The following is a 27,164-nucleotide window of genomic DNA, read 5'->3' as shown; positions in this document are numbered from 1 at the left end:
CTAAGAAGGCGACTGTTCTTCGATGTCGCAGTTTGCAGCCAAGCCAGGGGACAATGGTCCGTCTCTACGGTGAATTTGGCCCCTCCAAGATAGCACTGCAATTTTTGAATGGCCCATACAATGCAAGCGCATTCCTTCTCTGACGCGCAATAAGCCCTCTCTCTAGAACTCAGTTTTCTGCTCAAGTAGAGCACGGGGTGCTCATTACCGTCGTCATCTCTCTGGCAGAGAACAGCACCTAACCCTCGATCACTGGCATCACACTGGACCGTGAATTCTCGGCCATAGTCTGGAGCTCGCAATACCGGACGGCTAATCAGCACAGCCTTCAGGTTTACGAAGGAGGCTTCCTTTTGTTCGTCCCAGACTACATTTGTCGGTTCTGTCTTGCGGAGAGCGTCGGTCAGAGGGCTAGCCAAAGCTGAATAGTTAGGGATGTAGTGATTGTAGTACCCAGTCAGACCCAGGAATGCTCGAATTTCCGTCTTCGTGCTCGGCCGCGGGTAGTCTGCTACCGCAGAAATCTTAATCTCGCTGGGTTTCCTGAAACCTTGACCTACATTGTGACCCAAGTAGTCCACGGTCGCCCTTGCCAGGCAACATTTCTCGGCCTTTACGGTTAGTCCAGCTTGACGCAAAAGGCTCAGTACAGCTCTTAGATGTACCATATGGTCCGCCCATGAGTCGGAAAAAACCGCAATGTCGTCTAAATAAGGCACCGCGAATGTTTCACACCCCTTTAAAACCCTATCCATGAGTCGGGAAAAACAAAATGGAGCATTTTTGAGCCCGAAACTCATCATTGTTGGCTGGTAGCTGCCCGTCGGAGTGACGAAAGCCGCGTATCTGCTGGCGCGTTCAGTGAGCGGTACTTGCCAGTATCCTCGAGTAAGGTCCAGCGTAGTCACATATGCCGCTCTACTGACCTGTTCTACTCTCTCCTCAATATTCGGAATAGGATACACTTGATCCCTGGTGAGAGAATTTAGCTTTCGGTAGTCTACCACAGGCCTAGGGTCTTTACCTGGAGCTTCTACTAAGATCATAGGCGAAGCATAATCGCTTTCCGAGGGTTTTATTACTCCCAATTCCAGCATGCGAGTTACTTCCCTATCCAGAATTTCTCTTTGCCTTGGAGAAAATCGGTAGCACCTTGATCGCACTGGCACGTCTGAAGTCAGCTCAATATCGTGCTCAGTCAAATCAGTTCTGCCTGGCCTGTCCACGAAGCAGGCCTCAAACTCTGTTATTATCTCGCCCAGATCGGACAGCTGGGATTTCTTTAGTTCTCCTCTCTGCTCCGTCTTTTTGAGAAGCTCCTGAGCGTTGCTTCCTTTTCCGCTGAGGCAAATCAAGTTGTCCCCCATCTCCTCGGGAAGGTTTAACGTTAGATTTACCACGGCTTCCCTCTGCACATAAGGCTTCATAAGATTGCAATGATAAATGCGCACTTCTTTACGCCTACCGGGAATTTTCACTGCGTAGTTAGTGTTAGAAAGCTTTGCCACGACTTCAGCCGGTCCTTCCCACTGTACTTCGAGCTTATTCTGCCTTGAACTTCTCAGCAACATCACCTGGTCCCCGATACAAAACGTCCTTTGACGGGCTGACTTATCATAGTACACCTTGGAACGAGCCTGGGCTGACTTCATGCTGGCCTCAACGAGTTCCTTAGTGTTATGTAAGCGATTCAAGAGGTTCAGAATGAATTCTACTACTGTTGGGTCTTCTCCGCGCCCCTCCCAGGCTTCGCGCACCATTCGCAAAGGTGAGCGCAGTGACCTTCCGTACACCAACTCGGCTGGGCTAAATCCAGTGGATTCGTGCGGCACTGACCGCAAAGCGAAAAGCGCTGCAGGCAGGCAGGTATCCCATTCGCGCTTGTTTTCATAGCACAGTCCCCTCAGGACTCGTTTGAGAACAGAGTGCCATCTTTCTACGCTGTTGCTCTGCGGATGATGGATCGAGCTATGCACTACCTTAATGCCGCATCGCTCGAGAAATGAGGTGGTGAGGACACTCGTGAAAACGCTACCCTGATCACTTTGTACCTCGGAAGGGAATCCAACTCGTGCAAACACTGACAGCAGCGAATCCACTACACTCTCGGACGTCACCTCGCGCAGCGGAACAGCCTCTGGAAACTTTGTGGCTGGGCATAACATAGTGAGGATATAACGGTACCCTGACTCGGTCACAGGAAGTGGCCCAACTATATCTATTACTAACCGGTGAAACGGCTCGGTAATGATTGGTACTAACACCATCGGAGCTTTCCACTTATCTTGCGCCTTTCCAACCCGCTGGCACGTGTCGCATGACCGTACAAAATTTTCCGTGTCCTTAAAACATCCAGGCCAATAGTATTCTTGCAACAGCCTCTGCTTTGTTTTCTTTATTCCAAGGTGACATGACCACGAGCTGCCATGGGAAAGTCGCAGTAAGTCTCCGCGGTACTTTTGGGGAACGACTAATTGGTCCCGCTCTACTCCGCGCTTATCCTTGAATAAGCGATACAGCACTCCCTTTCTCATCTCGAAAGAAATATTGTTTGCTGTCTTAGTGGCGCGGTGGCGCTCCCTTATCTCCTGTATATTGGGATCATTGGCTTGCTCTATAGCTAAGTCCTCTCGGGTTCCACTTAAAAGTCTCGTGAGATTACTAGACACTGGCGGCAAGAGGTTACTCTCAAGAACGTCCTCATTCCGCGTCTCATCAAGCTCACTTTCAAGTTGACTTATCTGAGATGCCTCGCTCTCAAAGTTTTCTGACCTGCTATCTTCCGCATTTACCATTGTTTTAACTGCCGTTTCCTCCGCTGTGGATTTTTCTGGAATGAGCAGTGTAGCTAGTTCTCGCGCCTTTGAACGTGTTAAGGCTTGCACAACTCTGTCTCCGAAAAGGATGCCCCTCTTTCGCAGCAGCATGTCCGATTTGTTGGAGAACAAATACGGATAGCACTTAGGAAGCTTTCCTGAAACGGCAGCCTCGGTTGTTAATTCGCCGAAAGGGCCCTCGATGACCACGTTCGCGATCGGCAAGCACACACTCTGTTCCTCAACTACCTGTCGGATCCATGCACACTGTCCTGTATAGTCGGAAGGCGATACATACGCCGGATGGACAACATCCATCGTTGCGGCCGAATCGCGCAGTACCTTGCAAGGCTTCCCGTTGACTACTAGGTCATGCAGGTAGGGTTCTAAAAGCTGCATATTTTCATCGCAGTCCCTGACATACGAGAAAGCAATCTTTTCTTTCCGGCAGTTGACGGCAATGTGACCCTGCTCATTACACCTAAAGCATGTGAGCGGCTTCCTAGCCTCAAGCTTATTCTTTGTGTTCTGCACGTTGGTCACTTCCCCACTTTTCTCACTGCCGTCCTTTCTAGGGAATTTGCCTGAAGAAACCTTCATTTCTTCGTTTCCAACTCTAGCAAAGTGCCTTTCCTGACGGTTTTTCATACTGAACTTGGGATTGCGGGGCCTATCCACTGCTGGGTTGCTGAATTGTCGGCGCGAAGCATACTCCTCAATAAGTTCGGCAGCTTCAGTTGCCGACTTAATTTCGCCTCGGTCCTGTAACCAATTTCTTTCTTTTTCTGGGAGGCAGTTATAAAACTGCTCCAAAAGAATTTGCTCGACTACAGCGTCCCTATCACTGTAGGAATCTGTGCTCTTTAGCCACTCGCCCAAATTAACTCTTAAATTGTACAGGAATTCAGGGTAACTCTCGTCCCTGGACTTAGTAGCTTTCCGAAAACGTTGTCTGAACGCCTCGGCGCTAAGCCTATACTTTCTCAGAAGGCAAGCTTTGACCTTCTCGTAGTTGTCCGCGTCCTCCTTGCTTAGCCGCGCGACAACCTCCGCTGCCTCGCAGGGCAGAACCGTCAATAATCTCTGAGACCAAGTGTCTCGCTGGAAGGACAGTTTTTCGCAGGTTCGCTCAAAGTTAGCCAGATACAGACCGATATCCCCTGATATCACATATGGCTGCATGTACTTTGACATCTTGAAATCTGCCTCCTTGTTGAGAAGAGGTACCGCTAGCTGGGGACAATTGCCCGACCTCTTGCTCAACTCTAGTTCTAATTTCCGGAGCTCAATTTCTTGGTCCAGCTTTTTTGCTTCTCTTTCACGCTTCTTTTCCTCTTTTTCCCACTCACGTTCGCGCTCCCTTTCCTCTTTTTCCCTCTCAAGTTCACGCTCACGCCTCTTTTCCTCTTTTTCCCGCTCTTTCTGCTCTTTTTCCCGCTCCTTCTGCTGTCTGAGCTGTTCCTTTTTTTGACCGATGAGGTTCCATGCTTCACTGAGCTCCTCATCATCGGCTCCCAAATCTGTGATTGCCTTTATAATCAAAGGTTTTCGTGCCAAACCACTTGTATCAATTCCCAATTCCTCACACAATTGCAACAGTTCCGGTTTCTGCAGCTTTTGTAGGTCCATGATCGCTCCGAGTGTCGGCTACTTCCAAAACAACAGTGCAAACTACCAAACCTAAAGGCGTTTCCACACTCTCTTTACCAGTTCTAAAATCTAACCCTGTTCTAGAACCTGGTCCACATCAGAAGAAAAGCCAAGCACTCACCCACACATGCGATCGATGTTCCGAGCTGCCCTCTTGTTGGCCGATTGTTGCTCCTGCTTGTTGCTTGAGATGCCACCTCCGATCACAAGGTGTTGTGGCTTGTAGCTTCAGATCCACCTCCAATCACCAGATGTTGTGGCTTGTAGATTCAGATCCCACCGCTGCCACCAGTTGTCGTGACGCTGGGGCTACGTCGACCCGGCCTTCACTTGGTAGCGTGCAGAGACTCGGGTTTGAAGAAGGACTGAATCTTCGAAGTTGGGGAAATATATACAAGCAGGTTTACTGGCACTTTGAAAAAACTATTTACATGATTATTTACACGAAAAAGAAGGGTACATCAGCAAAATGGCAAGCGTTAAGAGTTCATAGCGAGAAGCGACTGGATGAGCCGTTTACCCAGGGCCCAGAGCGACATTTCGTGCTCTGCAGCGTCCTTAAAAACCCCCCTATGTCCAGCCCCTCTCTGAAGATGTTGACCAACCAAATCCAGGGCACGCCCCTCAGGTATCGGCATCCAATCGAACACATCACTGCACTGATGGTCTGAAGCACTGACTGGTCCGGCATTCATTCGTTGGGCGTGATCACTTGTTGGCGGGAAAAGCTTGGGAACGGCGAGGAGAGGAGGTACATTTCTATTCTTCAACAAAGAAACCACAGGCTGGTTCTGAAAAGGGGTTTTACTTCTCAGAAACCCGAGTGCACGTGGCGCCGCATAGGGCTCCCAACATGGTCCCTTTTCGACAATTGCAAATCTTTTCGACAATTGCAAATCTTTTCGACAATTGCAAATCTTTCCTGCATTCCCGGGAAATCACTTAATGGCCGTATTAGTCATGCTCCTTTTTGTCCTGCACGTCAGCGGACATGTCACTCTGTCGTCTCCTTTGGATAGGAGGCATTCATCACTGGAGGATAGCCCTTCTCGACTGGAAGGGTGAACAAAAGAAAGCACTTCCTGCTATTTCCCGCAGGGGGACGTTTCTTTGTGTTTTTCCAGACGTTCTCTTGACAGGGCCAATTTGGCATTTGCAGGTTGTCCACAAAGCAAAACATGCTTACAAAACAGGATTCCTGGAAACAGGCTCACTTAGAGCCAATGGACCATCACCACATATTCACAAAACTTTTCCATGCCCACAGGCGAACAATAGAGCGCGCAAATGCGGATGCTTGGTCGTAACAGCGCACACGCTGATTGGCCCCTGCGTGCCGAATCCGCCGGCATATAGCGGGAACGGGGCACCATCTGTCGTCCTCAAGTTGACCTGCACATGCGTACTGACGTTCGCGCTAGCGGTAGACGGTAGCGGTAAGCTGTAGCGCTAAGCAAATGGTATCTATCTATGTCAGGCATGCAATCGTTAAACGATTTTTCTACGCTCCGAACCTCCAAGTTCGTACTTTCGGTCAAATGTAAACGTGGATTTTTATCTCTTTCGAAGGGCACTTGTCGCTCTTAGGATAAGATAGTCATTCCCATAAGTCTATGATTTGATTGAGCTTCTTGTAATATTTTCATTCCACCTTTATTTGATTTCTCCTTGATAGCGCAGGATGCCTTGTGAAATAAAGCGAACAGGAATTAGAGCGAGCTGCATACACGTAAAGACATGCTCCAACTTTCTCCCAGATAAAACAGCGTCTCGTCGCTCTGCGTTTGCAGAAAGCTGGCTTACGTGCTTCAAGGATTAGCGATTAGTGGTATGCTTACACCGTGTCGACGAATTATATCGCGGGGCAAGCCAGTTCTTGCCATCCTACTAGATAAACTCATCCCGGGACTGAAATCTCGAAGAGCCACCGGAAATGGAGTTTGGTGTGTGGGCGAGGAGAGCGCTGTAGCCACCCGATACGGCGATAACGTCAGTCCGGTTGTATAGCGTACACAAACAGCTTCCCGGGTGTTGCAACCACCGTGGTTGTAATTCGCCCTCGTCGCTATGTTACGCAATGGCTTTTGCGAGATTGTGTGCCCCGTATACACGGCTGAAGCCCGACGCCCGGGGAGTAGGATGAAAACCTTATCTCTAGGGCCACAACACAAGGCTGTTGCGTCCGCTCTCGAGGCAGGATTCAAACTTTGGCAACAGAGAGACGAGAAGCGAACATATAGCGATGACTTCAACAAACCAAGGTTCGCAATTCCGTCCCAAATAAACCCACGATGCACTTCTCGGTGTCTTCTGATAGAAACTCGTCTTTGGGGCGGCCGTTTACTTTTTTTTTATGTGTGTTTATAAGTATATAGCGGCATCTCTTAGCGGGATTTTCGACGAAAATCACATAGCGCCGTGTGCGCAGGCCTGCATACCGGAGTTGCGCCCGGCCTCGGTCGCGTTGTAGCTCTCCAAGAAAGTGAGCTACGTGGGACGTTTGGGTCGCACTTGGCTACACAGTTTCATGACGCAAAGCACGGGCCGTTTCGCGTACATCGCCGTTGTGATGTACGATGTTCCTGGCGGACCCGAAACGGCGCGCCGCGGAGGTGGCGAGCAAGCGACACTTTCTAGCTACACTGCAGGATTGCGATGCACGGCGAGTCGCAGCGGGGTCGAAACGACGCGTACGTTTCACGCAGTGCGCACTACACGCATCTGCGGACAGCTTTGCAGCTAAGTAGTATAGGTTGATCTGGCCAGCCCTAGCGAAGTCGATGCGTGTTTGAACGCTCAGCACTTGAATATTCGCGCCATTTCTCATAGGCCATCACTCGCCAGCGTTTTTTGCCGCGTCAAAGGCTTACAAGCCGTTTGCAAGCACGCCGAAAATGCGGCTTGTGAAGAAGACGCCCGCCACAGGTTACACGGCCCGGTAACATCTGGATGCTCTAGGTGGTCCCGATGAGACGTGAGGGCAGCAGCGTATGGCAATGCATTGTAGTTTGGCTCACGCTTGCATGGCCACTTCATTTTCATCATTTCTGCGCAATTGATATATAAGACCATCCAGATCTAGACTGAAATAGTATTTTAATCGCCCCAATTTTAGAAATGTATTTGGTACACTGCTGATAGTTCAGTCGAGATAAAATATGGAATGACCTGCCGATCAGTCGAGGTAAAAGCAGACAGAGATTTTAAATTTACATAAGTTCTATTAAAAGTCAAATCAAATTCTGCCCGAATCTCTGGCTTAGTGAATTTTTCGTTTGATGCCAAGTCTGAAACTTTTTTTTTTTTTTTGCAGGGCTATCGCAACTGCTCAATAATTTTTCTTTGGTACAGTGTGCCTAATGTTGCGAGTTTCCTTTATTTAGCTTGCACATTGTTGTGTGCATTTTGTAACCAAATTTCGAGATTTCTTCGATTTTATTTATGATGCTTAAAATACGCTTAATTTTTAGTTTTCGCTACTACCTACCTTATTACGTGGGTTTTTCTATTTCGCTTGCACTTTGTTGTGTGTTTTTGCAAATGTGGTATTTAGACTAGTAGTGTTGTGTGTATATTATCATTAATTATTTCTGCACTTGATCCTCCGTGGCTGAACCTGCGAGTAATATTTGTATTTGAACCGCCCACTAGCCTCTCGAGCTATTGCACTAAACTGTCTGTACAGAAAATTGCAGTTTTCATTAAATTTTCTCCGAGTTACCTTCGGGTTGTTAGAAAGAAATATCCATTTATTTTTTAACAATGCAGTGTTGACATCAAAGATGCTATTAGGGTAGCAAGCGAAATGCGTAAAACGGTACTCTTTTTCTACTTGACTGCTTTTTTTGACCCCCCCCCCCCCCTCCTATTTTTTTTTTTTTTTGTACAAATTTCAGCATCTACAAATGTTCTCTACATGCAGTGAAATGCCGCGCTGCAGAGACTAGCACCGTATACGTACTATGAAGGCCGACACGCTCATTTAGCTTAGCTGCCCTATACAAGAGCTCTGCCAAACTATGTCGCGCGCACGCCTGCTTTGTTCGCGTGCGAATATTTTCTGCCAACAGTCTCTCGAAACTTATGGTCTCACAAGGCCACTGATATAGCGACATGAGCAGGCTGAGAGTGTCGCTTATGAACTGTTTCTGTCTTGCCTTTCCGATTTGTGACATGAGAGCTTGTAGAAGCTAATCAGCTGCAAGCACTCTAGCATTGTTCGTGCAAAGCGACAGATAGGTGAGATATCGCGCCCGCGGTGCTCGCAGTAAAAAAAGCACATTCTTCGTGACGCGCGTTTCAGCCAGCGTTATCGGTATAAAGGATGAAACATAATAGGGCCCATTATTTTTTTTTTTGCCTACACAAGCTACGCTAGTGTAGCAATACCATGAGCCTTTAACTCAATCGCGTTAAAAAATGACCCTATAATGGAGGCCTCCTGGCGGCACGCGTTCTGCTGTCGTCCGCAACGATGTTAGCGGGATACTTTTCAATCATTGCTGTCGGTAAAAATTATTCATCCATTCTTGTTTTTTGTTTCTTTTTAGTGCGTAGCACTGATAGCCGCAATCACGAATTTCGCGGATGTCTGTACGAAGCCGCTATCTTCCTCTTTCTCTTTCCGTGAACTTGAAGCGCGAAAGAGAAAGTGGCGACGCGCGTTGCGAGGCGTTGTTTGTTCCGCGTTGGAGCTGAGCTGCTGCGGAATATTTACGGCTATAGGTTTCTGGAGTCAGCCGAATTCGTGTCAGCTGTCAATAACGTGCGTTGCATTAAGGACCATGGCTATTAAAGAAAGAAATACTTGGCTGGATGCTGATTAGGGCATCACTCATTAATAAGGCTGACTCCACATTGGCTAGCGTCAAATATGTGCTGCCATTTGCGTCCGCAAACTCGTCGGCGTGTCGTTCGCTCTGTCGCGTTCAAGTCTGCCGTGTGTGATTTTATACGTTGCCTGGAGAGCACATAAATGACCTGTAATGACGCGACGTCCCTTACTGTCGCGAGTAACGCTACAACAGGTGCAGATGCAAGTATAGCTGTGGTTGCAAGCGCTACAGACGCAGCTCCCACGCTGGTGTCTACTATCCGTGACGCGCTGTTAGCGTGTGCATGTGCGCGCCTGGTTTCCCAACTGCAGCGGCATGCACGAAGGCGGCTGTTTCGCGTTTCGTCTTCATCTTCGTTTACTCTTTCTAGTCGTCGTTATGTAAGGTAAATATGTGGGGCTTTTCCCGGAATGAATTTCGCAGCTGCACCAAGTCCTTTCGGTTTTGATACCGTGGCCGCGTTATCTTTCTGCCTTGCCTGTTCTTTCTGCCTCGCGGGCGGTTCCGGTCGTGTGGCCTCGAGAGCGCGAACGAGTGCTTGAACATCGGAATGATTTTGAGACTGAAAAGAAATGGCTGTGAGGTTTAGTACGGGATTGTGCGCGCACGTGTTGCCGTGGCTCCGTCTTTTGAAGCGAAAAGCTTCACTATAGCTAGTCAACACCGGGTCTGGCGTGCGTGTGATCACTTTTAGCCACAGCTGCGCATGCGCGAACTCGCCGAGTGACGTCACTAGGCGAGGCGCAGGTGTTTGAAGGGAAAAGCTTCTCTACGAGGGTCAGAGCAACACCTTCTCGCGTATGCCTTATGCCGTGTGCCGTGACGTCACAGCCAAGGCCGCCCCGCCGGGGTGATGCAATGGTAAGACGCCCGACTACTGGGCCGGAGTACCCGAGTTCGAACCCGACCTCGGCGGCTGCGTTTCAATGGAGGCGAAACGAAGAGACGTCCGTGTGCTGTGCGATGTCAGCGCAGCACACGTGCAGCGCAGCAACAGTTTGTCCGCACTGTGCGGAGAAGTCTTCGGACATCTACCACATGGTGTGGGCTTGCCTATCCAACCCAACTGTTCCTCCTCACCCCAACCCCACTCGGGAGTACTGGGAGGCGACCCTGCTCGGCTGCTATGACCTGCAGGCCCAAAAGGCCTTGGTCGAGCGCGCCCGGGCAGCGGCCGACGCCACTGGGGTCCCGTACTAGGGACCCCACCCAGTATCTGTAAGGGCTGGATGTTCATAGATCCGGCCGATGCATACATCCACCCCTTTTGGATCAACAAACGTTTGTCACCACCACCACCACCACCACAGCGGAGGTGGCTCAGCCACAGAGCCAGTAGCAGGCCGTGCATTTTCTTTTCTTCCTACAGCCACAACAACAACAGCCCTGCGGGGATGGTTGGGCTGGGACGGTAGGTCAACGCTGCTTGCGGCGGGGGCTAGCCAGCCACCGAATTTTTATCGGTTGTAGGTCGTCATTGCACCCGCCACCGCTTAGGTTGTGGACGACGGCTGTTGTTGCGGCGCGTGTCTTTCTCTCCCTCTTCTTTTTCCTTTCTTCTATATTTTTTCTTCTTCCGCACGAGGCAGCGGAGGTGGCTCAGCTACAGAGCCAGTAGCAGGCCCGTGCATTATTTTTTTTTCCTTCTTTCTACAGCCACAACAATAACAACAACGATTAGCGCAGTTTCGCAGTAGAACCACTGAAATAGACATGGAAATAGACTTGCCTGGCAGTGTTCAATGGGTCACTGAATGACCTAGTTCTTACCGCCTACTGCGCAGTCTGCGCACAGAGAACGACGAATGTGTCTATAGCTGAAATAGTGTGTATTGTCCACAGCTCGTGCTTATTTCATTCGCTGTATGCGCAACGACTTCTGCTGCTCTCTGTACAGCGGCTTCCGCACGCCAGCTTCCGCGCGCCGGCTTCTGAACGTAGAGTTCCGCGGAGCGGATGCCGCATGCCTGAATCCTCACTCCTGTGGGCCGCGCACTTCGATGAAAGGGCAAAGGAAATCGCCAGTGCGGAGGTCCAGCTAACGGACTAGGACTCTTTGCCGGAGCCGCTCCCACGTGTTCCGGTTCTTCCGTGGGCCGCCTTCATCTCGCAATCCGTCGTCGGACGTCAAGCGCCAGTGGGGGGAGAGGGCACGCGGTGGGTAAGGGAAGCGTTGGGGAGGCCTCTTCCGAGTAGGACATCTCGCCAAGGACGGGTGGCACAAAACGTCCGATCGCTTTTGGTGCTGTAGCTGAGATCCGTGATCGGCTCTTATTATTGATGGCGGTAAATGTGGGCGGTGCGTGTGCGCACAGCGAGCATATCCACATCGAGCACGTAAAATCCGGTCGCCGTGACGCAAGACGCAAAAACGTAGGAGGCAAATGTAATCGCGCTCAAGAAAAACGAAACAAACAAATAAAAAAAAAAAAAACTTTCGATGACCATGTTTGCGCTACTCGGTGATACGAAATTTGAGCGCCGTTCTTCTGGTGTTTCGGTTTTGCGATGTGGTGATGGTAAACAATTTAACGCAGACGTGTGTATACTGTGTATATTATATACTAGGGAAGCCGGCCATTAATTGTTCGCATGGGCTTTTCGAGGTGTGGAGACGGCCATATATAAAATACGTATGCACTGGCGGCCATCACAAAAATTTCCAATAATGCTATAGCTAGTAAGCTGTCTGAGTAATACCTGGTGATGGTCCTTTTAACTATCACAGGCGCGTAATTTGAATTCGAGATTTGTAGCCGGCTGTTAGCAATGACTATGGCAGTTTTTAGAATTTTCAAAACGCGATTTCTCTCAGGCTCAATAAATTTTGGCTGCCTCTCGCCAAAAGACTCGTGCTTTAGAAAACTCCCGGACATCTTTCTGTGGCTCCGCAGTGAAGGCTACGCATGAAAGGGAAGGAGTTAGGACTTTATCCCTATCCCGTAGAGAGAGGGTTGCCCTTTGTTCGAGGCCAGAGGCTGGGGGGATGAAGTGGGGAAGTTTTAAAAGGACAGGGCAGTGTCGTCTACTCCAGTTTCCTGCCAGCCTTCCCTTCAGAGACAAAGACTACTACAGATGTGGTTACTATGCTAGAGCACGCCATATAAAGGGAGGGTCTCTGCTCGTCCTCCGCCTCCTCCTCGACGGCTGATAGGTGGCCGCTTACTGTATGCTCATGCAGTGCACGGGCTCTTAACCCCGGCATACTTATCACACAGTTATGTTCCCTTGTGGGCCAGGGGGAACCACGAAACTGACTGGCAGCGTTCGGTTGTGCGCCAAAACAACACTGTGGACTGAGGGTTGGGGATTTATTTCGACTACATTCGTGGTAAACTGACCCGCTACGACCAGAATTCTGTAACCAGAAATTTGGGGCTAACAACCGCACGTGGTAACCTAACTAATAATAATAATAATAATAATAATAATAATAATAATAATAATAATAATAATAATAATAATAATAATAATAATAATAATAATAATAATAATCGGTTCACAGGGAAGGGAGGAAGATGGGAGTGAAAGTATAAAGAGAGAAAGGGGAGCCGTAGTGGAGGGCTACGGAGTAATTTAGACCACCTGGGCATCTTTAACGTGCGCCGACACAACACCACCTAGACTGAGCGCAGCGTTTGAAAATAGAAGCCAAAAGCTTATTCATTCTGGTCTGAAGTTGAGTAGTAGGATCATTACTTAATTTTTCGTAAGCTGGGCTGTCGAGGAGTAACCTGACTTTTTGCTCGTAATCCTGTCGTAATCCCAACCAGGCAGAGTTCCGCCGAAGTTGTTCTCGTTTAAGTCACACGCATGCGAGCGGTTGATAAAATTAGAGCCCTGCAAGCGGGCTTTGTCCCTGGCGAATTACCGTTTATTTGAGAATACATTAAAAAACAAAGGTGTGCCGCGGCTCGATCGGTTCACCACGGTAGTCGTCAGAAACCTGTGGCCGACAAAACTATACTGATTCGGGGATCTTATTCAAGTGTGTGTATGACATCGCACAGCACACGGACGCCACTTCGTTTCGCCTCCATCGAGACGCAGCCGCCGAGGTCGGGTTCGAACCCGGGAACTCCGGCTCAGTGGTCGGGCGTCTTACCACTGAGCCACCCCGGCAGGGCGGTAACTTAACCACGCAGGCGTATTCGATTCGTGCTTGGCACCGCGCACAGTGCGCGAGTAATCTTTGTTCTGTGCGCCTTCCCGTGAAAACATAAAACGAACACATGAAGATTGGCGCAGTGTTCCAAACGCCAGCTTCTTGAGAGCATGGCGTATTGTTTTGTGCCTAAGAATTTTCTTGTTGCTTGCCCAGTTTTACGAACAGCTGCGCAGTCGAACGCCTAACTCTAGTTTGTCATTCCGGATATGTGCTGCGAAAATTCTTGTTTTTAACCTTGGAGATGGTACAGGTACTGCAAGACGCTCGCTAGTTGCACGAAGAAAGAATGCGTATGCATACTGCGGCTTCGCCCGACAGCTTCCTGCCTGCCGGTCGCCGCGCGGTTACGTGGCCGTGAAGAGTTTCTGCCGCAGAATAGTAATGAAGGGAGCTTTTAAGGCACGTTGCGTCGGTAACTCGCCGCCGGCAAGAACGCGAATGACGGAAGTTCGTTGCTTCCTTTACCTCCCCCTCCCCGCTTCCGCTCCCATGATATTGCGGGCCATTAGAGAATTTGTGCCAGGTCCTTGACCACATGTCAAAGAACTTTCCAGGCTGCCTAAGCCTTTTTCTGACTGGGCGTGAACGGTTCGTTTATCTGCGCGGAGTTTGGTTGCACCTTTGCCTAAAAAGCCCCGGTCGTCAATTTCCTATTTGGTCAATGCATTATCGGATTATGACGTCGTTCTACAACCGTTGCGAGGTGTGTTTTGAGGTTGAAAAACATTCTTGAGGGAAAGAAAAAGTAGCAGAGTGGTAACCGAGTTGCTGCCCTTTCGGTGACAAACCGAGTGCGCGGCATGCATCTGCAGCAAGCGGAAGCGTTCGTTCAGTGCGATAATTTGGAGGTATTACGAGACCGCCTCGGGCCTTACGTGAACAACAGTTACACATTACATTGCATAAACAGTTATTTCAAAATGAGGCAACTAATTAGCGCTACTATACTTAACGCTACTATACGAGTGCTACCTTGCATCAACGCTGTAAGGATACTTAAGCGTCCTTTATTTTTTTATGGCGAAATTCTTACTTCAATCATGAGCAGCGTGAGCAGGAAGTGATACCAAAAATATAGCATGATTCACTATCGACGCAAACGTTCTTTGTGTAGTGCACAGGATGACGTCATAGCATTTTGCTTCCGATTCAGTATCCATCTGCAAGTCAATTTGGAGGATCGTACCGACGACATATTTAACCTCAACTGTATACTAATATAAGTTCAGTGTAGGTGTCCACCGAGACTGCTTCCTTCCTTTCCCCAAAAACTGAACCACGATGGAGGCGAAACGAAGTGGCGTTCGTGTGCTGTGCGATGTCAGCGCACGTTAAATATCCCCAGGCGGTCGAAATTGTAGCCCTTCACTACGGCTCCTCTTTCTGTCTTCCCACTTTCACTCCGACCTTCCGCTACGGCTGTGCCGGAGTACCCGGGTTCGAACCCGACCTCGGCGGCTCCGTTTCGATGGAGACGAAACGAAGAGGTGTCCGAGTGCTGTGCGATATCAGCGCAGGTTAAAGATCCCCAGGTGGTAAAAATTACTGCATAGCCCTTCACTACGGCTCCTATTTCTCTCTTTCCACTTTCACTCCCACCTTCCTCCCTTTCCTTACGGCGCGGTTGAGGTGTCCACAGAAAACAAGTGAGACAGTTACCGCGCCTTTCCCTTCCTCTAAATAAAAATCAGTTCAGGTGTCTACAGAAACAAGTGTGACAGATACTGCGCCCTTCTCTTCCTGTGAACCAATTATTTTTATTGTTAAACACGTTGAACACTTTTTCGAAACTGTTTGTGAGGCTCTCAGTGCTGAACCGCTAGTCAAAACCAAGCCAGCTCTGCTTTCGCTCGTCTTAATATGTCTGTTTGCTTGTCTGTTCGCTGACTTACGCTGGGGGTGGAAAAGGTGACGATGTCACCACATAGTTGTAAGCACATTTTTATAAAGCACGAAATGATTTTAGCCTCCGTTGCCGGCGTCGAACAAGCGAACACAGAGGCGAACCTAAACGCTAAACGAAGTTCACCCCGCAGCATAGGTGCGTCTTCCTTCTTTAATTGGTTCATAGGAAAGGAAAGGCGCTGTACCTGTCACACTTGTTTTCTGTGGACACCTGAACCGCGCCGTAAGGGAAGGGAGGAAGGTTGGAGTTAAAGCGGAGAGAAAGAGGAGCCGTAGGGGAGGGCTGCGGAGTAATTTTTCGACCACCTGGGGATCTTTAACGCGCCCTGACATCACACGGACGCCTCTTCGTTTCGCCTCCATTGAAAAGCAGCCGCCGAGGTCGGGTTCGAACCCTGGTATTCCGGATAGTAGTTGGGCGTCTGCGCCACCCCGGCGGGGCGTCTTCCTTTGCTCTTCCCCTGATGTGGCTGGGGCAAATGGGTCACCGCCACTTGCGGCGGGGGCTGGCCTATCACCGAATTTTTATCTGTTGTGGGCCGTCATTGCACCCGCCACCGCTTCGGTGGTGGACGACGGCTGTTGCGGCGCGCGTCTTTCTTTTGCTCTTCCCTTTTTTTCTTTATTTTCTCTTCTGTCTGCACGAGGCAGCGGAGGTGGCTCAGCTACAGAGCCAGTAGCAGGCCCGTGCATTTTCTTTTCCTTCTTCCTACAGCCACAACAACAACCTTCTTTACTGGCTTCGTGACACTAAACAAGCGTAGAACTGTCTCTCTGCTTGCCGCGATAACGCACCGTCAGCAAGAAGGCGAACGTCGAACGTTTGAAAAACCGAGGAGGCACAGAACCATCTTACTTCTCGGTGTACAATCTAAACGCGCCGTCAGAATAGATACACATGCATAGGTAACAACGAGGCGCCGTTCAGCGCTGTACGCCTTTCTTGCAGTTCATTTCGCGGGGATATCTGTACACGCTCGACAGCAAGTTCGGCTTTGATTTGTTCCGAAATTGAAGCGTTGGTTTCTTCAGGCCCGTCCACATTGCACAGGAGTAGCCCTAACCAATGTAAAAACATTCCTTTTGTGTGGAGTTCGCCCGATGCTCTATGATACCTTAGGTCGTAGGAATGCACAAGGCCAACTGAAAAACTGTCTAACCAGAGGTGGCCCTGACAGCGTGTTCCTGGGTCATTCATTAACGTCGCTTTAGAACACGTTTCCCGGTCAGTCGGGGTGCCACCTAAGTTGTTTGCTCAATCTTCTCGATTTACAATAAACGCTTTATATCCGACTCTCTCCTATGATAGATGTATACTTCTTTATTCCCGCCGTTCGATGCCTTCATCTGGCATTTTCGTAGGGTATTTAATCGTTTACTTTTGTGCTCTGTTCGCGAAAGGAGGAAATATTTACGTGTGCTGAAGCATGATCATCTCTGTTGTGTTCTTTATTTTATTTTTTTTTTCTTCTACAGCAAGAGCTGTTCTAGGATTGGTCTTTTTGCAGAGCCCTACAACGGTACTGTTACGTACCCGCTTTTGATGAAATGAGCGCTGTATGTTTGACTGAACCGTGTTGTTTTGACATCGGGCTAAACGCATGTTCCTGCTATCTTATCGCGACACAGAAACATGCCCATTATTTGAACTACTTTTCATTCTGTTTTCCCTCTAAGGCTGCTTTGTATTTGTTTTCGGCAGAGCTATAGCTGCAGCGGTATGTCATGCGGCGGTTTGTGACCTTACTCTGCCGGAGTTCGATGCCGGCACACGACTGCGCTGCGGGGCTGTCACAGAGCGACCCATAGCTTTTTTACGAGGTTAAGTTTTAATGCGTGCATCTAATGCGTCTCCTACAGCGAATTCCATATCTCCGGTATAACGCATAGCACACTGGCACTGTATACTTACATTGCGCGCTGTCGATGTAAGGACCCCTTGTGGTCAAAATTTCCTGTTTTTTACTACGGCGTTCTTCGTAAACGATGTCGTTTTATGACGTTGAACGCCATGAACCGAAGCTAACAACACCGCGGGTTGTAAGGAAAACAATCGCCAGCACATAATTGCTCATGTTTACCCATGTACTGCACTTGTGGCGATGCGTGACAGCTTTCAGAATACTTATAGTACTTAATTAGTGATGACAAAACTAGCGCATACTTTTTAATTGATACTTAATTCAGAGTTGATTAGTGAGTAAACAATTAGTTAAGCGTTAATTAGTAGTACTTAGTCAAGAGTAAATTATCCACCGCGTCAATTGTTCCTCCGTAATTAGTAAGGAGTTACCAGTTCATTGCCGCTCATCAGCAGCACAAAACAGCAGAATGAAAGTAGCAGTAAAGCAGTTCTGGTTCAAAGCAAACCAGGCATATGCACGGAACAATCGCGAGAGAAAGATAAGCTGCAGCATTCATACTTGCGCATATATCGAAAATTCCCTGGAAAGTTTTGCGCGTTTTTTTCTCTATCCCTTCTTTCTTGCCCTCTTTCCCAGGAACAATGCGCCAGCCGTTGCTCGTTTTGCTGCCTAAATGGAGAGAGTACACGCGTTCCGCTTCATGTGACTCGCTCGCTGTACTGCGCTGCAAATGTATGTATCTGTGGATATAGATAACACATAACAGCAACACGTAATCCGTATCTACCCAGACTTGGAAACTTGGAGAGCTTTTTTTCTGTGCGTCTAATCTATCTGCTGGAGCGTACACACGCATAGACGTACACATTCACACGCGGTGGTCATCGTTAGCGCTGCCTCCCGGCGAATAATGTATGTGCATCGCTCATTGCAGCGTCGTGATCAGGGTCTAGTGGATCCGTGCCGTGTCTTCTGCGGGATGAAAGCTTGTGCAGGTTCTTTTAGATGTGCCTCTTTCGCTTCATCCATTAATTATGCTTTATTGCGGAAGCACTGCTCCACGAACTGTTTAAGCAGAATTAAGGTTTGTGTGTGCTCCTTCTTCTTGAAGTGACCTTGTTCGCCTATAGCATAGCAACAGTCAAACGAAAAAAATAAAAATGTCGGAACGCAGCGGATTCGAACCCATGTGTTTATCGTGGGTAATAATAATAATAATAATAATAATAATAATAATAATAATAATAATAATAATAATAATAATAATAATAATAATAATAATAATAATAATAATAATAATAATAATAATAATAATAATTGGTTCACAGGAAGGGAAAGGCGCAGTATCTGTCACACTTGCTCTGTGGACACCTGAACCGCGCCGTAAGGGAAGGGATAAGGGTGGGAGTGAAAGTGGAAAGAGAGAAGGAGCAAGAAACCTCGTAGTTATCGCAGTCTTTGTTTTCTTTCCTGCAGCCAAAACAACCTTTCTTAGAATACATATCTTGATTTTGCCGGTTGAAGCGTGATTGCAAGAGAAATGGATTTTTTTTTTTTTTTTTTTTTGTGCCTTCGGGAGTCCACTGTCTACTACGCAAAGAGGATGAAACCATGCAGCTTGTTTTCTTGCACCGCTTGAACGCAGTTTTCTTCTGGGACGCCCGGCAAAGGGCTCTTAAGAAATACTTTCCGCTTAACCAACAATGTATCAGGCATCTCTCGGTTGAAAGGGAGAACGACATTCCTTATGATCTTGTAATTAGGACGGCGGTGCGCATGCGTCACGCAGATCTTGACGCACGCCCAGCGAGAGAATACCTTAAGGAATCCATTATAAGGTATTGAGATGTTATAAAACGCGTGGTTCCAGCACCTGACTGGCTCTGGCACATCGAGACATTAAATTCATGGAAAGAATTTCGCTCATGTTACCTCAGTCAAATAAGGCTGTGGAAAATTCTTGTGTAACTATTGTATATTTTGAGTGCAATAAAAAATATAAAAATAGTTATCGCCGATTCCACTGTGCGTTTCACCGCCATTCTTTCGCGCTGTGCATTGCGTCTCGTAATCTTCAAATCCCACTCGTCTGCAATGTATCCCAACACAGCGTTGTCATCGCATCGCCCTTTTAGTTAAAGCTTTGGTTAATTAATGGCTACGGCCCACCCTCAACATTTGGGTGGCAATCATTATGTTTATGTGGCAGTATTGAAAATAAGAAATGAAGAAATAAGAAAATAAGAAGAAAGTAAGAAAGAAAATAAAAAAATGAAAAGGAAATAAAAAAGAATAAGATTAGAATGGAGCGCATTTGGCAAGCACTCGCAGATTATGACTAGCAGCTTACCGATATCGCTCAAGATGAAATTATACAACAGTTGCATCTTACCTGTACTCACCTATGGCGCTGAAACGTGGAGGCTAACCAAGAGAGTTCTACCTAAGTTGAGGACAACCCAGAGGGCTATGGAACGAAAAATGGTAGGGGTAACATTGAGAGATAGGAAGCGTGCAGAGTGGGTCAGAGAAATAACTCAGGTTACCGACATTCTAGTGGAAATTAAGAAGAAGAAATGGACCTGGGCAGGACATGTAGTGCGAAGAGAGGATAACCGATGGTCGCTGAGGGTAACAAACTGGATTCCAAGGGAAGGAAAGCGTAGCAGGGGGCGGCAGAAAGTTAGGTGGGCGGATGAGATTAAGAAGTTCGCAGGGGTCAAGTGGATGCAGCTAGCACAGAACCGGGTTAAGTGGAGAAATATCGGAGAGGCCTTCGCTCTGCAGTGGGTATAGTCAGGTTGATTATGATGATGATGATTGAAAATAAATAAAAACGAAGGAAAATGTTTCTTCCTGCCGCAGTATCTGCCGTCGCGCTGGGAGGCACCTGAGCCGCGATGGCGGATAAAAAAAAAAATTAAATAAAACTGATCAAGCAGTAAGAGAAAATAAGAGGGGAGCGATAGAAAGGATGGACACGCTAGTGGTCTGGTAAAAAAAATAATAATAAAAGAGGTCTGTTAAGAGCAGGACGCCCTCCCCCGATTGTTTTACTGAACAGCTCGTCACTACGGGTGGGCATCGACTGGTCGAAAGTGGCTGACACACTACAATTATAGGATTCGCGAATTTTGAGAATAGCTTTCATTCACGTTCAAAACCGAATTGGCTTGCCCACAAAATATGGGTGCCCCCTCCCCTACTCTCGAAAAAAGAAAAAGAAAAGCGTGGAAAGACCTTGAATGTCAATACACACTCGGGATTTGGATGCTTTCGCCCGATACCACGTTTGTTGGCTGAGTGAAGCCGTTTGTCGGGTTGCTCTGTCTTCTCTTCTCCTCCTTCTGTCTCCTCACGTACGTCATATACGTGTTCCTTAACGTTAAGCACACTGGCGCGGTGGTTCGAGAGCTAATAAGCGGCCTCCTCCTGCTGATCTCACGGGTGTACAACCTATGACTGTGAGCAAGATCACTTAGAGAACAGTCGCAACGTACAAATGGCCGAGCACCGGCAATTTTAATTTCTCTTCATTTTATTTTTCTCTCCAATTCCTTCAACAAACGGCCTCGGAACTCCTTTCAAATATCAAACAGTCCGTTCATTTGTGCGTTCATTCATTCTCAGTCTCATCTAATGTTTATAGGGCGAAGTGATTCCAGGGCGCTGCGCCACATGGCGCAGTTGTGCTACTTCTGGTCGATGTTGTTTCTGTCGTGAAATAATAGCGGGAGTGCGCATAGACTTCGCGTAAAACGATTGACTTGCTTGCATCGTGTGGTCTGCGCCCTGCTCTATACACAGTTCGATCACAATCCTAAGCAGTGATCAAGATGCGGTCACCGCCTCGATCTCCGCTTAGAATAGCAGCCGCAGGCATTGCTGTAGTTTAATCCAGCTTGCCTATTCGTCCTGAGGCGTATTCTAGCTTCACGATATTTGGGCGCCGCAGTATAGCGCTTTCCGTAACGTCGCGGGAGCTCACTCCCACGCCGGCCGCGGATTGCGGGAATAATAAAGGTCGGGCCACGCGCGGGTTCATTAGAAACCGCGAGGTATGAAGGAGCCGCACTGGCTGTCTTGCGATGACCGCCTGCAAACGAGGCGGCATGGGAATGCCCGGGCCCGGAGATACGAGCGCACCCCCAGGCCTGGTGGCGGAATTAATCTGCCGTAATACGCGGTGTCGTCGGCCTGTATGCGCGAGGGAAAGAGTGAAAGCTTGGGCGAACTAGCCAATGAGGGAGTACGTTGAGGGACTTCAGTGAGTCAAGGCTGTTAGTGAATGAGCTAGTGCGTATGTATTATGTAAGCATCAGTATCGCGCCCCGAAATTTCGGAGCGGATTTTCCAGCGTAATTTTTTCCCCCATGGTGGATAAACTTGAGAAGCAGAATTTCGCTATGCTTCGGAAGCTGAGACAGTTCCCATCAATTTATATGCACTACAGTATTGTACAATGTCCCTCACCTACCTCAAAATTAAAAAATAAATAAATATGTCCCAGAAAGCTGCAATTGTGCCTCATTGTTGTCAGGGGATGTGTAAGCGAGTGCAATATGTGAGTAAATTTGACGGGTAGGTGACTGAGCACGTAAATTAGCGGGATAAGTAGGTCATCGAGTGGGTGAGTGAGTGGAGTGGAGTGGAGTGGAGTGTCGAGTGGAGTGGAGTGGAGTGGAGTGGAGTGGAGTGGAGTGGAGTGGAGTGGAGTGGAGTGGAGTGGAGTGGAGTGGAGTGGAGTGGAGTGGAGTGGAGTGGAGTGGAGTGGAGTGGAGTGGAGTGGAGTGGAGTGGAGTGGAGTGGAGTGGAGTGGAGTGGAGTGGAGTGGAGTGGAGTGGAGTGGAGTGGAGTGGAGTGGAGTGGAGTGGAGTGGAGTGGAGTGGAGTGGAGTGGAGTGGAGTGGAGTGGAGTGGAGTGGAGTGGAGTGGAGTGGAGTGGAGTGGAGTGGAGTGGAGTGGAGTGGAGTGGAGTGGAGTGGAGTGGAGTGGAGTGGAGTGGAGTGGAGTGGAGTGGAGTGGAGTGGAGTGGAGTGGAGTGGAGTGGAGTGGAGTGGAGTGGAGTGGAGTGGAGTGGAGTGGAGTGGAGTGGAGTGGAGTGGAGTGGAGTGGAGTGGAGTGGAGTGGAGTGGAGTGGAGTGGAGTGGAGTGGAGTGGAGTGGAGTGGAGTGGAGTGGAGTGGAGTGGAGTGGAGTGGAGTGGAGTGGAGTGGAGTGGAGTGGAGTGGAGTGGAGTGGAGTGGAGTGGAGTGGAGTGGAGTGGAGTGGAGTGGAGTGGAGTGGAGTGGAGTGGAGTGGAGTGGAGTGGAGTGGAGTGGAGTGGAGTGGAGTGGAGTGGAGTGGAGTGGAGTGGAGTGGAGTGGAGTGGAGTGGAGTGGAGTGGAGTGGAGTGGAGTGGAGTGGAGTGGAGTGGGTGAGTGAATGGGCGTGCGAAGTACTGAACAGCGCTGGTCTCGCGCTGGACAGAAAGTACTGCGGCTCCAAAGCAAGGCGTGTTGAAGACGATCTCCACCACTTTCCTTGAGTGTGTGTGAGGTCCAGCGATGACCCTGATATTCAGTTCGAGGCCCGTCGAATGGGCTTTCGTCGCCAAAGGTCTCCAAGGCCCGCGGCATGCTAGCTAACTTCCCTCAATCCTGCACCCTTATTCACAATAAAGTTTTATCAGCCTCAGCGGGGCAGTTTAAAAACCGTAGTCCTCGGGTTCGTTTCTCATTTCCATGTTCAAACCTTCTGCACCCGGCACTTCACGCGTTGCGAAAGTTTACGAGCATCCACGAAAGCGCTGAAACGTCTAGTGAGCTAATCGCGATAAACCTTTCCTTTTTATATATTTTTTTCTTTGTCTGTTGGAAGCAGTCTGCAGTCGCTTCAGTCGCTTCAGGGAAACTAGCATGCCCTTTGCCACCTTTTTTTGTTGCTGTTTTTCGAATGAGCGTAACCAGCCGATGTTATGTCTTTATAGTAAGGCAAACTATCGGGTAATTAATATGTCGAATGCTCGTTTTCTGCAAAGGGTTATCTAAAAGGCCTTCAGTTCGGCGCGCAGTGGGGTAAATGAGTTACAGAAGCTAGCCTTGTTTAGTTAAATTTCCATGTTGCCTTGCGTCGCGCGGGTTAATGTTATAGGTCCGAATGCATTCTGTTAAATTGGACGTCCTCTCTGACCATTGTGCTTTGCTGTTCTTCTTTGTTTCAGTACCTGGAACGGCGGTTCTTCTCAGCAGCTGTGAGGACGGTAGGCTCCCTGTCCTTCATTGTGAACACGGTGAGCCCTTTAAATTGTCGTGTATTATCTATTTAACAAAGCCACGTACACCCTCCTGCGTAGGTATTATATCGTAAGAGGGAGAGTACGATGTAAAAAAAAAAAAAAAGAAGAAGATAATCAGGATGCCGTAATAGAGGTAGTCACTTTTTTTTCCGTTGTTTCTTTCAGTGCGATTGAGATGATTCCTTATGCATTCTGTTCGCGCTTGTTCAGCCGCTTTTAGTTGGTATGCATGCTTACCGTACAGTGTGCAGTGAGTCTAAAAATCATCTGTGCGATGGCATTCCGAGGAAGTCGCCCTGCGGAGCTGTGTGACCTATCTGCTCTTTTTCGTCCCTTTTTTTCTCTTTGCAGTTATTATACATGGGAGTCGTCTTGTACGGTCCGTCCGTAGCATTGGAATCAGGTGAGCAGCAACGGAAACATGTACATGTATATATATATATATATATATATATATATATATATATATATATATATATATATATATATATATATATATATATATATATATATATAGGAAGGGGGTTGAAGCTCGAATGGGTCCGGTAGGGCATAGACTTAAGGTAGGTGACACACGGTAGATTTGTTTTTAGTGTTGTTTTTTCTACCGTGTGTCACCTACCTTAAGTCTATATATATATATATATATATATATATATATATATATATATATATATATATATATATATATATATATATATATATATATATATACACGCGCGCGCCCTCATATGTACATGTATATTATTATTATTATTATTATTAATTGTTCAGCTCTGCTATGCCAGGCCTGCATTCCGCAGACAGTACTCACGCATTCACTTGATGCGAATGACACTTTGCGTGGAGACATCATCAGCGGTTGAAGGCTCGTCTTACTTCGACCGCGTCATTCGCATGCACGAAATGACGTCATAAGCACGTGATCAACTAGGATTCGGACCGCGTTTCAGACGTGGCCGCTAGCTCCCACTACACCTCTTAGCATGGCACTGTAACTGGGAGCTGTGAACTTAGGGTCATGTTATATAGACATCCATTGACTTTCTCCTCTTTGCTCTTTTAGATTCTCGTTGCGGTGTCAGAGAAATGCCGTTGTAACCATCCGTTTGTCCCTCGAAAGGGTTCCGTTCAGATGTACCTTCCGCGCAAGCGCTCATCATCTCGTTCGCTGCTCTGTTTCGTTGAAGTGACCGGATTTCCTGTCTGGACGTCCGTGCTGTTCCTGGGACTGGTCTGCACCTTTTACACGGCGGTGGTGAGTTCACTTCTCCGTCCACTCTTGAGTCTAGGGAGTGCAGCCTCGCACTGACCTCTTCGGAAGCCGAGACGCATCTTCGCTGGAGGAGAGACGTTACTGTGTGAAAGGAACACAATACAGAAAAACAGACATCAAGTGAAAATTTCTATGCGTGCTAGACATGTTTTCTCATGGGCAGTGGTAATATTTCGCTTAATTTGCGCATAGCGGCAGGCTGAAACCATTCATACATCAGGTTGTTAGGTTTGTAATGGTCGGGTCACACACCTTGTCATAATTCTGCTCTTCTTGCCAAAGTAGTGTGAGCCGGAGGTAATAATTACTTGCACGCTTGTCGCTAATGAAACATGGTACCAGAACTAAAAGGCGAGGACTGAAGGCGAGCTGATATCACATACAGCTCAGGAAAGATGCAGGTAATACCTCTCACATAAGAAGACCTCTAGACGTCATGACAATCGGCTGACACTATTATCTCGAGGCTTGACATTGAGGGGCATTAGCCGCTTCAATCAGTTGTACCCGACGTGGGAACCACGAACACTGCCAAGTCCTCTTTGCTCGTTCCATGTGGGTTTGGCCAAGTGTATGGTTTCGAATCTTGCAGTACTAGGAGACGTGACTGCTCGTTGCTCATGTGTGCTTTGTGTATTGTCATGCGTGATGTAAGGGAGTGTGGGTGCGTGGCGACTACCATACTGGGCGATGTAGCATCTGCCCGTCCCACGTTGCAACCTGACCGCTTCTGTACTGACGTGCCAACCTCACCGCGCCATTATTTCCCTGCAGGGTGGCATGAAGGCGGTCGTGTGGACTGATGCATTCCAGATGATTGTCATGGTTCTTGGACTGCTCGCAGTCGTGGTTGTGGTGCGTACCACCTTTACTTTTTTTTTTTTTTCAGCTACGTGCGTATGAGTGCTCATGCACGTGTGCGTGCCTTCGGGCGTACAAAACTAGGTGGGCGTTCAGGTAATTTGAACGCCATCTCCATATTTTCAAGTTCAGAAAAGCTGCGCAAGTGATAAGTCGTACAAAAAATGACTACGAATGCAAACAGGCGATGCGTTTATCTGCAATGTTTTCCACTGTGTCTTCTTCAAACGATTTTTTCGAGAATAACCAGTAAATTATCAACACTCTAAAGTGCGAGAAAGTGCATATTTATTTTTCTTTTTATATAGTTTTTCCGTAGCTGTAAGTAAAAATTTCTCAGTGCACCGTTTTTTTTTTTTTTTATTGCGGACTACATATGTCTTTTTCATATTGCCTGTACATGCGTACTCGTATACAAGAAAGAGAAAAAGAGCGTGTGTGTGTGCGCGGGGGAGGGGGGTATTTGGCGGATTGATGCCAGCGCTACTTGACAAAACATATTGTAAGATCGAAACAAAGTGGAATTGTTGCGGATGCGGCGAAGCAGTTAAAAAGCGCAAACTTTCGCTAATCGCCCTTTTGCAAGAACCTCATGCTCGTATTATATGCATAAAACTGAACGATGGCATTGCGAAGGGCAGGGAATTTTGAGACTGTCCTCCGAATTCCATGCCCTGCTACTTTCTTCTTCTTTTTTTTTTTTCAAGAAAGTGCGCTATTTCCCACCTTCAACGAAAGGGTTGTGGTACAGGGTCTCTTACGGAGGTCGGTTTCGTTCTCTTTCAGGGTGTCCTCAAAGTCGGATCCGTGGAGAAAGTGTGGGAAACTGCAGAGAAGGGCGGCCGCATACAGTTCTTAAAGTAAGTCTGTTCAGGTATATCTTCCCGCCTATGACCTTATCCTTGTATGCCCTCTGAGTACAATCACACGTACAGACCATGCTGTGCTGCTCACTTAAATTTTTAAAGCGAGAGCCGTACTTGGCTCAGGCGTGACGTGTACAGAAAGTGTGACCAGTAAGAGCAGCAAAGATATAACGTGAGTTCGTTTCAAAACTGTGACGTAACCTTTCGTTGTATAGCGTTCAGGGTGACGTCACACCCTTTGGCTTCCCATTTAACACTGCTAGTCAAGTTGGAGGCTGGTTTGCGCTAGAGATTCGAAACGACGATTTACGTACCTCCGGTCGTAAGCCGTTAATTGTAAGTGCATGTGTCCTAGAATTCCTTACCGCAAAGACCAAAGCGAGGTATTTAACACTTTGCCGAACTCCGCGACAGCCTTTCATGTTATACCGGCAAGCGAAGCTACGCCAGACCGCGCCAAATGCTACTTTCACACGTCTTAATCGGTTTGCGTGGAACTAACCCCAGCTAGTTTTGTTTTTCTTTTTGACCGCTCAGTGAGTGTAACGTATATGCTATGCGGGCAATTGAAACCTGGCGGCATTCCTTTTTCAAAGTGGGTCGCATACCGCGAGGCTCCTGCTCGCATTGCTGAACACCAAGGTTTA

The 27,164-nt window shown here is 48.1% G+C and overlaps 1 protein-coding gene across 1 annotated transcript in view; it reads left to right on the top strand.

Annotated features, from left to right (window-relative positions):
* The window catches only part of LOC146186105 (sodium-coupled monocarboxylate transporter 2-like), a 125,436-nt gene that overhangs the window by 68,362 nt on the left and 29,910 nt on the right, over window positions 1-27,164 (top strand). The window contains exons 2-6 of the mRNA XM_084607038.1: window positions 23,440-23,508; window positions 23,866-23,917; window positions 24,705-24,772; window positions 25,565-25,645; window positions 26,438-26,511. Coding sequence (XP_084463164.1) covers window positions 23,440-23,508; window positions 23,866-23,917; window positions 24,705-24,772; window positions 25,565-25,645; window positions 26,438-26,511 — 344 coding nt within the window. The remainder of the gene's footprint in view (window positions 1-23,439; window positions 23,509-23,865; window positions 23,918-24,704; window positions 24,773-25,564; window positions 25,646-26,437; window positions 26,512-27,164) is intronic.

Source organism: Amblyomma maculatum, chromosome 6, assembly GCF_055883805.1.
Source record: "Amblyomma maculatum isolate TAMU_Amacu chromosome 6, ASM5588380v1, whole genome shotgun sequence".
Lineage (NCBI taxonomy): Eukaryota > Metazoa > Arthropoda > Arachnida > Ixodida > Ixodidae > Amblyomma > Amblyomma maculatum.
Note: the sequence above shows the minus strand (reverse complement) of the source record. Positions and strands in the feature narration are given on the sequence as shown.